Consider the following 15,130-nt stretch of genomic DNA (forward strand, 5'->3'; position numbering starts at 1 on the left):
ACTTCAGGTATATTTTGATGCCAATACTTTTGTACTTTTACTCAAGTACATTTTTTACTTCTAACAGAGTACTTCTACTTTGCATTATTGATACTTTTACTACTAAGTAAAACGTTTGAGTACTTTTTCCACCACTGTAAGGGTCCATTTGGTTCCATTTGTACACTCAGAGTTACAGACCCGTAAGGGTCCCTAATCGTTCAGCTCGGGGACCCCGGGGCTTCCCTCATACCCCATGTTTAGAATCAGAACCGTCAGGTCTGTGTTGATGGTCTTCTGTGCTGCATGTGTTCAATGTGTCTGAATGCTCACCTGATGTCTTTATGTTTTCATGTTTTTCATCGTTCGGTTTGGCGTCGCGAGCAGACTCTGTCCGAAGCCATAGTCAGAGTGGTTATCCCCACCGAGAGGTACACACACACACACACACACACACACACACACACACACACACACACACACACACACACACACACACACACACACAGTGGCGTGCACAGACATTTTGAGGGGCAGGTGCTCAAGTAAATTTTACTTTTTTTTTGTTCTGTTTTGTTTGCCTCTTTGCCAAAAATAGCCGATCTACAAGCCCACAACGCCTCGCAGTGAGCTTGTAGATCTGCTATTTTTGGCTTAAGTTCTCCTCAGAAAAGGGATGCTAGGTTTCGAGTGGTTATGGTAAAAAGAAAAATCATATCACATAAAGATTTGGCGGACCCCCTATAGTAACTCTGAGGACCCCCTTGGGGTCCCAGACCCCCTGTTGAAGACCCCTGCTGTAACCTTTTATTTTTTTCAAAAGGGCACTTCTGGTCAAGAGGGCAAAGGGCAGGTGCTCTAGCACCACCTAGAATCTATCTGTGCACGTCCCTGCACACACACACACACACACACACACACACACACACACACACACACACACACACACACACACACACACACACACACACACACACACACACACTAGGGCTGGTGAATTAATATTCTAATATCAAATATTCCTCGAATATGGGGAAAATATGTATATTCGAATATGAAAATTGATATTCGAATATAAAACAATATTGTTTATTTGACAGGGACAATACAGACAACAATGTATCAAGTTATAAAAACAAACAAAAGATATGTTTTATTGGATCCGAGCACTCGATACATTGTTTTTTGTATTGTTTCTAAAAAGTTATAATAATAATATTTGAATATATTCGAATATCTGCACATTTTTAAGACCAATATTCGAATATCATTTCTGAGGAATTAAGTTGACAACCCTAACACACACACACACACACGCGCTTGCGCGCATACACACACACACACACACACACACACACACACACACACACACACACACACACACACACACACACACACACACACACACACACAGACCACACAAACATAGGCCTGTCACAATTATCTCTCTCTCTCTCTCTCTCCCTCTCTCTCTCTCTCTCTCTCTCTCTCTCTCTCTCTCTCTCTCTCTCTCTCTCTCTCTCCCCCTCTCTCCCTCTCCATAGAAGCCTGTTGGGACTCATCCACAGAATGATAGAGTTTGTGGTGAGGGAGGGGCCTATGTTTGAAGCCATCATCATGAACAAAGAGAAGAACAATCCTGACTTCAGGTAGGATGCAGACCTGGACCTATAACACAGTGTAGGCCTGTACCCGACTAAGGATTTGTATAGTCGAATCTAATTGGCGACCAATTGCCAATAGTCGACTAATGCAACACCCCTTCATTTTTTTAATTTATTTTTTTAATATATATATTTTTTTTGCATGATTTGACTGAGAGATTGGCAGTCAAATCAGTCTGATTCCACTGCCAATCTCTCTGTCAAATCATGCAAAAAATATGTTATGCAATAGAGGAACATTCCATTTGGGCTGTGAGGGTGCTTAGTGTCTGATTTAATACTTGCTTGGTTTCTCCCAATACATCATGATGTATATCCTATTTTTGGCAAACTATTAGTTAATTAATATAACAAACTAGGCCAATCTCTCAGTCAAATAAAAAAGAAAGTTTTTTCTTTTACATTTTTTTTTCTTCTTTCAATTCGACTAAGATATTGGCAGTCGACTCAGACATCCCTCGACTAATTAGTCGACTATTCGACTAATAGACTAATAATACAGTGCTGCCTAAATGAATTGCTCTGAGGTGGAGTAGAAGTAAAAGTACTGAAAATTGGAAATTGGAAAACACACGTAAAGATGATGTTGACAACATTAATAACATAAATGTTTCTCCTTTACTGTCTTTCAGATTCCTGTTTGACAACAAGAGCCAAGACCACGTGTACTACCGCTGGAAGCTCTACTCCATTCTGCAGGTGTGTGTGTGTGTGTGTGTGTGTGTGTGTGTGTGTGTGTGTGTGTGTGTGTGTGTGTGTGTGTGTGTGTGTGTGTGTGTGTGTGTGTGTGCGTGTGTGCGCGCGCGCGTGCGTGCGTCAGGGGGGCAGCCATGGGTGGGCCTGGTTGGGCCGCCCACCCACATAGAAAGCTGGCCCACCCAATCGATTTGTTTTTTTATGATTATTTTTTTGATAAAAAATCTGTAAAATCGGGCAAAAATAAGAATTAGATAACTTAACCTAACCCTACAACCAAAATAAAGTGACCAAAAAACGCCCCAAAACGCCCAAATCCACGTGCATGCCCACCCGCTCCTGCTTAGGCCCAACCTATACTAGCGTTCTGGCTGCGCCACTGGTGTGTGTGTGTATGTGTGTGTGTGTGTGTGTGTGTGTGTGTGTGTGTGTGTGTCTGTGAGTGAGTGTGCACGCGTGTACTACCGCTGGAAGCTGTACTCCATTCTGCAGGTGTGTGTGTGTGCCAATTGTGTGTGCCAATTTTGATGGGGGTCCGCGCCCAAATACATATAATTTTCGGGGTCCTTGACATGAAGAAAGTTTGAGCACCACTGATATAGAAACATACGTTTTTCAGAAAACTGTCGGGATTTAGGAGACATGTAGAATCGGCTTCAGGTCTCAATGTGTTAAACACTAACACTGCTGTAGTGTTAAACACTAACACTGCTGTAGTGTTAAACACTAACACTGCTGTAGTGCCACATTATGTGGGAAATGCATTTGTTAGTGTGACTATTGTCATGGTGGGCCAAACATGTCATTGGCAGTGAATGAGTTTAATTGATTAAAAGTTTTGATTATTTTGTTTAAACTTTTTTTTTAACATATGAAATATATATATATATATACATATTTGTTATGTAGGAAACCAAAAAAAGGGAATATTTACTTGCGACCCATAAGAATTGGTCCGCGACCCAAAGCGTTTGGGAGACACTGCTCTCTAGTGGCTACAATAGACCATATTCACACGGCGGCCATTTTGTAATTTAACACATTGACTGCCTGAATTATTTTCACTGCCTATTGTTATTCATGCCAGAGATTTTTCAATGAAAAAAAAAAAAGTACTCAGGAGCCGAGATACAAAATTTTAAAGTTTTAAGTTAACAAGGAAGTGGCTGAGAGTAAAGATCTTCGAAAATTCATATCTCCTTGGTCTTTGGGTCATTTTTTTTTTTTTTTAAGTAAAAAAAAAAGAAAAATGTTTTTGAAATGTTTGATTTTTTTTTTTGCTATTAATCGAGTTAACTCGATCTTGGCAATCGATGTGTTAACATTGAAAGTGACACCCCGTTGCCGTGGCAACCGGGGTGGCACCTCATTGACATAATGGCAACATGGCCGCCGTGTGAATATGGTCTATTAGGACTGACGGCCTATCTTTCTAACTCCACCATCTTTGGCTGTGTCCTCCTCTTAGGGGGAGGGGCCTAGCGAGTGGCGCGGCTCGGACTTCCGGATGTTCCGCGGGGGCTCGGTGTGGAGGCCGCCGCCCCTAAACCCCTATCTCCACGACAACCAGGAGGAGGAGGAGGAGGAGGAGGAGAACGCTTCACAGGAGGAGGAAGAGGAGGTGAAGAAAGGACAGCTTAAAGCAGAGTGAGTAAGAACACAGTCAGGTTAGCCGTCTAGCTGGCTATCGTCACCAAGGCTGCAGCAGTTGAACTAATCAATTGAATCAATTATTTAAAATAAGACCAGCGCTAATCAATAATTTAAAGGGTCTACTACATGAATTTTAACTTTTTCTTCTTTTTTGTGTGTTCTTGGTCTCCCCTACCTCTCTTCTATGCCCCAAAAATACCCCAGTTCACAGCATATCTGCGGTTTTATGTAAATTGGTCTCAAAACAGGCCAAACTGATTTCCCCCCGAAAGTGATGTCAATCCCTCCTGTTTTTCAGTTCCAACATAAAAAATAAAATAAAAATATAGCTGCAAGCAGCGATAATACGGGGCCAGTGAATAGAGAGAGAGAGAGACATGGAAACGGAATAGATTGAAGAGAGAGAGAGTGACATGGAAACAATAGATTGATGAGAGAGAGAGATGGAAACATAATGGTTTGATTGGACATCTCAACCTACTGCCATTAACAGGATTCGAACTCTCAACCTTCAGACTAATAGGCTGCAACACTACCTATAGTGCTATAGCTTTGTCCAGGCTGATATTGTCTGTTGAAGATCATAAACTCTTGCCTTCTTTCATGAACTAAGCCCCTGTTTCACTAACACTAAGATCACTCGTTCACAAACCATTTACCAATGAAGAAATTGTACATCTCCTCAGAACCAAAACTAGTGAAAGTAGCCGATCTACAAGCTCACAAACCATGAAAAGTTGTGAGATTGTAGATCAGCTATTTTCAGATAAAGTATGTCATACGTTGAAAAAACGCACTCTCAAATAAGCATTTCAGGTTATCTTTACCATTTGCACATGTATTCATTGATACAGTCATGTTGTTTGCAATTCAACTTAAATTAAGTCTGCATCAAGTGAGGCTTGAACTGGCGACCTTGAGATAATGAGGCATTAATTTAAGGGAGACGCCATTGGCCCAACAGACAAGTAACTGTGAAAAAGGAGATCACACAGATGATACAGTTTCACGCAAATAGCTGAAAAATCCTGGGTTTAAGTGTTTTTCAAACTGCTCAAAATTGCGGCCAATCTAAGGGCGGAGCTTAATGGTCAAATCGATACGCGTGTTCCTCATGAGTCAAGGCACATGTGTAAGCAAGTTTCACGACTTTCGGCCAAACGAGGCATGACTTATGCCTGTTTAAAGTCTGCCTTTTCAAAAAATTGCTATAGCGCCCCCTTTTGGCCAATTGGAGTGAGATTGGTTTCAGTGATATTTGGAATGACCCTGTACATTTCTGCAAAGTTTCAAAGAAATGTGAGTCTGCATGTATGTTTTTATAAAACTGTAATAGTTAAAATCTATCTCCTCCTGGGATTTTTGAGCAATCTGCACGAAACGTTTAACACTTGAACTTTGGACCACTGCCTACAAAAATTTCCAACGGATTTTCCATAAGTGAAAAAATGCAGAAGTTAGGAGCCAATGACTGTTTTACATATAATTCAAAATGGTGGGCGATCTAAAGGTCAGAGGTCAAAAGTCAGACCACAAAAGTTGTCGGGCATGAAGAGACGCATGTGTGTATCGAAGTTTCATGGTTGTAGGTCAAACAGGGCATGAGTTGTACCTGTTCAAAGTTGGCACTTTCAATTGAGTGCTATAGCGCCACCCTTTGACGAATGAGTGTGAGAATTATTTCTTGGTAGTTTTTCATGAGCATCTACCATATGGCCGAGTTTCGTAAAAAGCGTATGCACGGTTAAGCCAGAACTGGCAAAAACAAGTATTTTTCAAACTGCTCAAAATTGCGGAAAATCTAAGGGCGGAGCTTAATGGTCAAATCGATACGTGTGTTCCTCATGAGTCAAGGCACATGTGTAAGCAAGTTTCACGACTTTCGGCCAAACGAGGCATGACTTATGCCTGTTTAAAGTCTGCCTTTTCAAAAAATTGCTATAGCGCCCCCTTTTGGCCAATTGGAGTAAGATTGGTTTCAGTGATATTTGGAATGACCCTGTACATTTCTGCAAAGTTTCAAAGAAATGTGAGTCTGCATGTATGTTTTAGGCACAGATGAATAATGTTCATAAAACTGTAATAGTTAAAATCTATCTCCTCCTGGGATTTTTGAGCAATCTGCACGAAACGTTTGACACTTGAACTTTGGACCACTGCCTACAAAAATTTCCAACGGATTTTCCATAAGTGAAAAAATGCAGAAGTTAGGAGCCAATGACTGTTTTTCATATAATTCAAAATGGTGGGAGATCTAAAGGTCAGAGGTCAAAAGTCAGAGTGTGAAAGTTGTTCAGCATGAGGAGACGCATATGTGTATCCAAGTTTCATGGCTGTAGGTCAAACAGGGCATGAGTTGTACCTGTTCAAAGTTGCCATTTTCAATTGAGTGCTATAGCGCCACCTTTGGACGAAAGATTGTGAGAAATATTTCTTGATTGTTTTTCATGACCATCTACCATATGTCCTAGTTTCGTAAAAAGCGACAGCGCGGTTCAGCCAGAACTGCGACAGAATAAAGTGAATAATAAAACAGGTCCAGAGCTGAGCTCTGGCCCCGTAAAAATAAAAAAATTGTCAAATCAGGACATTGTGGTATTGCAGGTGAAAGTGCTTTATAAGCCAGAGAGAAGTTAGTTGGAATGAGCATTTAGGCTCAAACCTTTTGAAAAACCTTTGAGGGACATAAACAATATGATATTAAATATTAAATATATATTTTAAATGCATGGTGTAGATCCTTTAACCTCTCTTAGAGAGGAGGTCAGCTGTGTCGTGTTGTTAGTATAAAGCAGGGGTCTTCAACGTTTCCAGGCCAAGGACCCCCTAGCTGAGAGAGAGAGAGATGAAGCAGGGACCCCCTCTATATCGTATCAAATTGTGTTTCAGATTCTTTCTTTTTTTGTTTACGTGGTCTGCTCTTTTTTTCCCCACATCACCTACACCTCTTTGCCAAAAATAGCCGATCTACAAGCTCACTGCGAGGCGTTGTGAGCTTGTAGATCGGCTATTTTTGGCTAAAGTTCTCCTCAGAAAAAGGGATGCAAGGGTTCGAGTGGTTAAGGTAAAACAAAAAATCATATCACACAAAGATTTGAAGGACCCCATGTAGTTCAGGTAGGATGCAGACCTGGACCTATAACACAGTGTAGGCCTGTACCCGACTAAGGATTTGTATAGTCGAATCTAATTGGCGACCAATTGCCAATAGTCGACTAATGCAACACCCCTTCATTTTTTTAATTTATTTTTTTAATATATATATTTTTTTTGCATGATTTGACTGAGATTGGCAGTCAAATCAGTCTGATTCCACTGCCAATCTCTCTGTCAAATCATGCAAAAAATATGTTATGCAATAGAGGAACATTCCATTTGGGCTGTGAGGGTGCTTAGTGTCTGATTTAATACTTGCTTGGTTTCTCCCAATACATCATGATGTATTGGGAGTAACTCTGAGGACCCCCTAGGGGCCTCCCGGACCCCCTGTTCTAATGATTGTAATAATGATGTTATGTTTCAGACACAGACAGAGGCTGGAGGGCTTGGTGAAGGAGTTAACCCCGTGCAGGGAGGAGGTGAGCGGTGCCATGGTGTTCTGCCTGGACCGGGCGGAGGCAGCAGAGGAGGTGGTGTCTCACATCGCTGAGTCCTTCGGGCTGATCCAGACGCCGCTGCAGAAGAAGGTCTGTCTGGCCAATCACCTTTATTATAGCGGCGTCGTTGTTGTTGTCGGGCAGAAACCTATTATCTTGTGTCCTCATTAAGACCAGGAACGCATCTGTGTCATTTTAGATTTCTTTGGCTATTCAAACATAGCAGATCTACAAGCTACGAGCTTGTAGATCTGCTATTTTTTTTTTTTTTGTGTCAAGTACCCCCAAAATGATATGTTTTTGACCGCCAATCCCCATCAAAATATGTTGTTCCAGGGACCCCCCCAGAAGCAAAGATTTGAGTTACAAATGTAGAAAATCTATTTATATTTTCAAAGATTTGCACACATTTTCGCGATTTTTCAAAAATACCAGAGATCTACAAGCTCATAGCGCGGCACTCGGTGCCGCGTTATGAGCTTGTAGATCTGCTATTTTTGAATAGCCAAAGAAGTCTAAAATGACACGGATGCGTTTCCACAGCGCCACACAAAAGCATCAAGAGTAGCAGATCTACAAGCTCGAAACTTGTAGTTTTGAGCTTGTAGATCTGCTACTCTTGATGCTTTTGAATTTCAATCCTGAAAAGTCACAGTTTTGGAACATATGAGGTTTCCACCAGACGGAGAGGATATTTTTGAATAGCTTTATTGTTTATAATAACTATAATATCGCCGCCAATGTGATCCAATCAGGAGAGAAAGTGTTCCAGTTTCACTTGCTTATCCATGTATCCTGTAGAAGTTCTCTCTCCTGATTGGATAAAATCCATATCCCGTCCTGAAAACGTAGTTTACTGAAGAGTTGGAGAGACAGACGCCTGTTACTGAACAAACATGCTAAAGCAATGATTACTATCTATACTTAACACTTATTTTAACAAAGAAATAAGTAGTGGAGTAAAATGTCTTGTTGTGATTTCCACAGATCGCCAGATTGTACCTCATATCCGACATCTTACACAACTCCTGCGCCAAAGTGGCCAACGCTTCTTATTACCGCAAATAGTAAGAAGCACACCTTCACTTCAGCATAACTGTCTGAATATGTAATGCATGTTTCTGGCGGTGGTTCATGTGTCATGTATCTTCAACAAGGCGTGTCCGTCTCACTTTTTGTCCAGCTTTGAAATAAAGCTTCCACAGATTTTCGCAGACATGAACTTGGCGTACAAGAACATACAGGCCAGACTGCAAGCCGAGCAGTTCAAGGTGAATGATTGATGTTTTTATTGACACAGAATGCATACGTGAACATAAGAGCAGTGGCGTGCACAGACATTTTGAGGGGCAGGTGCTCAAGTAAATTATACTTTTTTTTGTTTACTTGGTCTGCTCTTTTTTCCCTCTACACCTATACCTCTTTGCCAAAAATAGCCGATCTACAAGCCCACAACGCCTCGCAGCGCGAGGCGTTGTGGGCTTGTAGATCTGCTATTTTTGGCTAAAGTTCTCCTCAGAAAAGGGATGCTAGGTTTCGAGTGGTTATGGTAAAAAGAAAAATCATATCACATAAAGATTTGGCGGACCCCCTGTAGTAACTCTGAGGACCCCCTAGGGGTCCCGGACCCCCTGTTGAAGACCCCCTTTTTTCAAAAGAGCACTTCTGAGAGGGCAAAGGGCAGGTGCTCTAGCACCACCTAGAGTCTATCTGTGCACGTCCCTGCACAAGAGCTTATTGTCTCCGCCAGGCCGAAGGCATGGCGAGAGAGTATGTTTTGCCCCCTGTCAGTCCGTCCGTCCGTCCGTGTGTCCGTCCGTCCGTGTGTCCTGTACGTCCGTTAGCAGCTAATCTCCGGCACCGTTGGCCCGGTCGCTGCGAAACTGTGCACACACACACTCCCTGGATGCCAATTCAGAACCTCTGCCCCAAATCTTTCACATGGGCCTGTTATAGCGCCACCAGGAGGCCGATTTGTGCAAAACCCATTTTTTGATAGTACTCCTACAGATTTTATCCAAACGTCATGCAAATCGGTACACAGTATCTCTATAGTCACGTGATCAACACGGATCTGTCCGATTACCCATATTCCATCCTCATTGGCTAAGGTTTATTGTCTTCCAAAGTTTGCAGGATTGGTCCGTTTTGAACGAAATGCCTCAAATCATGAACGCAGCTTGCCATTTCCGTGACATTTCACACGCACATTCCCACTAGGCCGAGGAAGAAATGCCACCCTTTTCACATTGGCCTGTTATAGCGCCACCAGCAGGTCTAATTTAGCATAAATTTTGCCTGATGAAGACCTAAGGGTCGAAACGTTGCATATTAAAAAAGAGTTTCTTGGAGCTTAAAACAGTGTGCGGACCTCCTCCTTCTTTTCCTTGATTACTCCTTGATGTCCAGCACCTGGCCTAAATACAGGCGTGGGATGTGCACACAACCTTCTCTTTGAACTAATTTAGCATAACACATTTTTGGAACAAAATGCCTCAAATCATGAATGCAGTGTCCCGAGAGATTAGGAGGTCGGGGAGGTTTGATTCCCCGGCTGGGTCATACCAAACACCAATACCAATGGGACCCCCATGTCTCCCTGCTTGGCACTCAACATCAAGGGTTGGATTGGGGGGTTAAGTCCCTGCAGTGGTGGTAAAAGTACTCAAATTCTTTACTTAAGTAAAAGTGTCAATAATGCAATATAGAAATACTCTGTTACAAGTAAGAGTCCAGAATTCAAAATTTACTTGAGTAAAAGTACAAAGGTATTGGTATCAAAATGTACTTAAAGTACCAAAAGTAAAAGTACTAAAATGTTTGAAAATAGCCTAGGTATAAAATAGGGCTAAAGTAGTTAATGTATGTTTCATAATATCATAATTTACATCTGAAAAGTAACTAGTAACTAAAGTTTTCAAATAATTGTAGTGGAGTGAAAGTACAGTTTTCGCCTCTGAGGTGTAGTGGAGTAGAAGTAAAAGTATTGGAAATTGGAAATACTCAAGTTAAGTACAAATGCCTCAAAATTGTACTTAAGTACAGTACTTAAGTAAATATACTTTCCACCACTAAGTCCCTGTGACATCACGCTACAGGAACAGGAGATGGACGCCTGCCCTGTGGACTCACTGTGTGACTGCTAATGAGTCCTGACGTGTGTTTTTCTCCTTCCAGCAAAAGGTGATGGGTTGTTTCAGAGCGTGGGAGGACTGGGCCGTCTACCCTGAGTCCTATCTGATCACCTTACAGAACATCTTCCTGGGTCTGGTCAAAGCTGACGAGATGATGGACAAACCTGAGGTACGTTGATGACAATGCGACGCCAACCGGAACCAACCACCGGAAACACCATTATTTTGTTTTCCTTTTTTCTAAATCGGATCACACGGCTCGTTTTAGAACGAATACCGGGCTTTCCTCCCACGTGGAAATGCTGGTGACGTCAGGTTACATTACATTACAGTCATTTAGCAGACGCTTTTATCCAAAGAGACTTACAATAAGTGCATTCAACATAGGTAGGGAACGACACTACTAATCACCAGAAGTATTAAGTGCATTTCCTGCAAAAACAAGCAACCAAGAGTATACCTAGCGCTATAGGTAAAAGTGCAATATATCAGCTACCTACTTTCATAAACACATGAGATAAAATAGCCAAATCAAATGAGCAAGAGCTAAAACAAATAATTGTATCGACTAAGCAAGATCCAATAAAACAGTACAACAATAAAACAAGAGTTCGTACAACTAGTTAACAACAAGTAAGCCAGACAAAGAGGAAGGGTAGTGTTTCCTGAAGAGGTGGGTTTTCAGCCTGCGGCGAAAGATGGGCAGTGACTCTGCTGTCCTGACATCAGTGACTCTGCTGTCCTGACATCAGTGACTCTGCTGTCCTGACATCAGTGTCTCTGCTGTCCTGACTTCAGTGGGAAGTTCATTCCACCACTGTGGGGCCAGAACAGAAAAAAAGTCGTGACCGTGTTGATCGACCAGAAGGACCCTTGAGTGACGAGGCAATCAGTCGCCCCGAGGTGGCAGACCAAAGTGGTCGGGCAGGGGTGTAAGCATCAACCATAGCCCGGAGGTAGGAAGGAGCTGTTCCTTTCACTGCCCTATAGGCTAGCACCAGGGTTTTAAACTGGATCCGAGCTGTGTAGGTTAGTTTTCACTTGATCGATTGAAAATTGTATTAGGCCAAAAATGTAAAACAGCACAGTTACATTTATAACACACTAAAAGGTCCGTTCAAAAAAGTCCTTGCGGTCTTGTTTCCATTAAGGTCCTTGGTATTCAATTCATAGACATATAGGTACACAAGTAGCACCAACAGTTCAAATATCATCACCAAAATACATCTCAACGTTAAATATCTTCGCGGCAAACAATAGCCGATCTACAAGCGCGAGCGTGGCTTTTTTTCCTGTGAATGTTTTGCCCAGTATATACGGATGCTAGGGTCTACGGTGGTGCAAGGTTCAAAGTTGTACTTTATTGTTAGAAAAAATAAAAAGTTTGTTGACAAAATTGTCACCATATTTAGTCATCATAGCTTAGTTTGCTATTTAAGCCTTTAAGGCCGGGAAGCGAACGCATCTGTGTCATTTTAAGATTTCTTTGACTATTCAAAAATAGCAGATCTACAAGCTCATAGCGCGGCACCGAGTGCCGCGCTATGAGCTTGTAGATCTACTATTTATTTATTTTTAATCGTGAAAATTTGTGCAAATCTTTTATATACATTTTAACTCAAATCTTTGCTTCTGGGGGTCCCTGGAACAAAATATGTTTTAGATGAAAAAAGTTTGAAAACCAGTGATAATATAGCAACATAAGTAAAAAATAAATACAAAAAAAACTTTAGGAAAAAAAGACCTGTTAGGATTTAGAAGACATTTGTAAAATCCCCAGAAGCAAAGATTTGAGTTACAAACTTTCGCTTTCAAAAAGTATATATATATATATATTCAAACTAAAGATTTGCACACATTAAAAAAAAAAAAAAAAGCAGATCTACAAGCTCATAGCGCGGCACCGAGTGCCGCGCTATGAGCTTGTATATCTGCTATTTTTATATAGCCAAAGAAATCTTAAAATGACACAGATGCGTTCCCGGTCTTAACACATTGGCTGCCATCTTTTTTTTTTTTTTTTCTACAGACTTTTTCAATGAAAAAAAAAAAGTACTCAGGAGCCGAGATACAGAATTCTTAAGTTTTAAGTTAACAAGGAAGTGGATGGGAGTCTAAATGTTCGAAAAATCATATCTCCTTGGTCTTTGGGTCAAATAAAAAAATAAAAAAAATAATAATAATAATTAAAAAAAAACTTTTTTTTTTATTTAATTTTTTTTGAAAGAACGCAGATCTGCGTACATGGCAGCCAATGTTAAAGAGTAAATGTTCGTCAGTGAAAAACGGTCGTCGACCAACACAGTGTTTTAGTCGCGACGAACATTAACAACACTGCTTCCTGTCCGTCATCCCTTCCGGTAGGAGGAGTCTCCGGACCTGGACGGCGCTCCTCTGGACGGCCTGCCACTAGATGGCGCTCCGCTGGACGGCCTGCCGTTGGACGGCGGCGCCCCCGCGGCGGCGGCGGACGACCTGGACGGCGCCCCCTTGGGGTGGGACCCTCTGGACGGCGTGCCCGTGGACGACATCGACGGCGTCCCGCTGGGAGCCGCCGGCGCCGCCGACGACATAGACGGAATGCCCTGTGAGAGACCTGCCTTTATTCAATACTTTATTAACAGTTTGCAAAAAGTACAGGGGTATGATTATCAGTGGTGTAAAGTAACTTAACCAGCGTCTAAAAAAATTCAAAATCCTAAAAAGAAATCGGAAAAAAATATAAAAAAATAATTTTCACGATTTTTCAAAAATAGCAGATCTACAAGCTCATAGCGCGGCACTCTGTGCCGCGCTATGAGCTTGTATATCTGCTATTTTTGAATAGCCAAAGACATCTAAAGTGACACAGATGCGTTCCCGGTATCAATGGGTTAACTCTCTCAGTGCCACGCCCCGAGATACCCCGAGTTTTCCCAGAGTACCCTCGCTGCCAGAAAGAGAAATCCCGAGTTTTTACTTTTTACTGTGGTCGCGCTATTCTGTTTATTTCTCATGATCACTTTAACTTCCTGACTCCTTCAGAGTCACTGGGTTCCGGTTTCATGACGCAGATTCTCATTTTTTTTCCCGCGGTCATTTTCGGGCCCGAATAGGGAAAGTCACGTTTTTTCACACGTTATACAAAACGAACAGAGAGGTCTACGTCTATTCTCTTTGGTCTGGGTGACGATCAGTCATCGTAGTCGTGTATAACATCGTATTTTAACCCGATCAGAAATTGTCGAAAACGTCACATCCGGTTTATGACCGGATGTGACGTCCGGCGGCCTGTTTGGGAGGGGGCGAGCGAGTCAACGAGGTGATCAATGTCTCGATTTGTCGCTCTCTACTGGTAGAACTGTCGTATGAGTTTAATACTGCATATAGACAAGCTATTTGAAAATGAAATGACAAAATAACAAAACAAAAAAAAACGAAAATTGCTGGCACTACTTTATGAAAATACTCTGGCACTGAAAGAGATAAGTTCATTTACTTAAGTAAAATGTTTAAGTACTTTTACTTTACATATTTCCAGATTTCAATACTTTTACTTCTACTCCACTACATCTCAGAGGCAAATACTGTACTTTTACTTCACTACAATTATTTGAAAACTTATATTACACTAGTTACTTTGTAGATTTTGATTATTATTATAAAACATATATTAACCACTTCAGCCACCTATTGGCTATTTGAAAATAGCAGATCTACAAGCTCACAACGCGTAGCGATGCACATTCCTAAGCCAATCATTTGATGACGGGCAACGGTTCCGGTAGGAGACACAAAGGAGTGTCTTCTACCGGAACCGCTGCCACTACCGCTTAATTATTGTCTTAGGAATGAGACAAAAACTAAAAAATATCCATAAATTCAAGTATTCATGGGGTGACTAATCGACAGAAAAAAAGTGTTTTTTGGGGTGAACTATCCCTTTAAGCTTAGGCTTGTCTAGAACCACTACAGAACAGAAGGTTAAAGATCGATAGATAGATCATTTTATTGTCATTCAACAATACATAAAATGTATGATTGAACGATATTCCGTTCCACTGGCTTATTGACATCTAAAACTAAAAGTACTCCTAGTTAAAATCCCAAAACACCTAAAATCGCAGTCAGTTCACAATGAGACAAAAATAATATGGCACAGCATGGAGTCCTCAGCAGCATATAGATGATGTTACACTTATTTAATGTTCACAAGTCTTATGGCTGGGGGGGGGGGAGAAACTAGTGCGAAATCCAGCTGTTTTGCACCTGGATGCTGTGGAACCTTTTAGCCAGAGGGGGCAGCAGAGTGAACAGTCCATGATAATATGGGTGGTGTAGGATCTGTCCTGATGTAATCTCTCAAGAACAGATTCTGCTCTCCGCTTGAATCTGTCGCGAGGGTCCGTCATAACGTGTACGCACTGAC

General features: G+C 41.6%; 1 protein-coding gene across 2 annotated transcripts in view; it reads left to right on the forward strand.

The window, feature by feature from the left end:
* LOC311056905 (U2 snRNP-associated SURP motif-containing protein) overlaps positions 1 to 15,130 on the forward strand; it is a 45,225-nt gene that overhangs the window by 23,845 nt on the left and 6,250 nt on the right. For both annotated transcript variants that reach the window (XM_084073751.1, XM_084073752.1), the window contains exons 10-18: positions 367 to 410; positions 1,524 to 1,628; positions 2,276 to 2,342; positions 3,808 to 3,986; positions 7,516 to 7,678; positions 8,576 to 8,655; positions 8,772 to 8,859; positions 10,766 to 10,891; positions 13,087 to 13,309. In XM_084073751.1, coding sequence (XP_083929877.1) covers positions 367 to 410; positions 1,524 to 1,628; positions 2,276 to 2,342; positions 3,808 to 3,986; positions 7,516 to 7,678; positions 8,576 to 8,655; positions 8,772 to 8,859; positions 10,766 to 10,891; positions 13,087 to 13,309 — 1,075 coding nt within the window. The remainder of the gene's footprint in view (positions 1 to 366; positions 411 to 1,523; positions 1,629 to 2,275; positions 2,343 to 3,807; positions 3,987 to 7,515; positions 7,679 to 8,575; positions 8,656 to 8,771; positions 8,860 to 10,765; positions 10,892 to 13,086; positions 13,310 to 15,130) is intronic.

Source organism: Gymnoscopelus microlampas (assembly GCF_963454915.1).
Source record: "Gymnoscopelus microlampas genome assembly, chromosome: 12".
In the NCBI taxonomy this organism is placed as follows: Eukaryota; Metazoa; Chordata; class Actinopteri; order Myctophiformes; family Myctophidae; genus Gymnoscopelus; species Gymnoscopelus microlampas.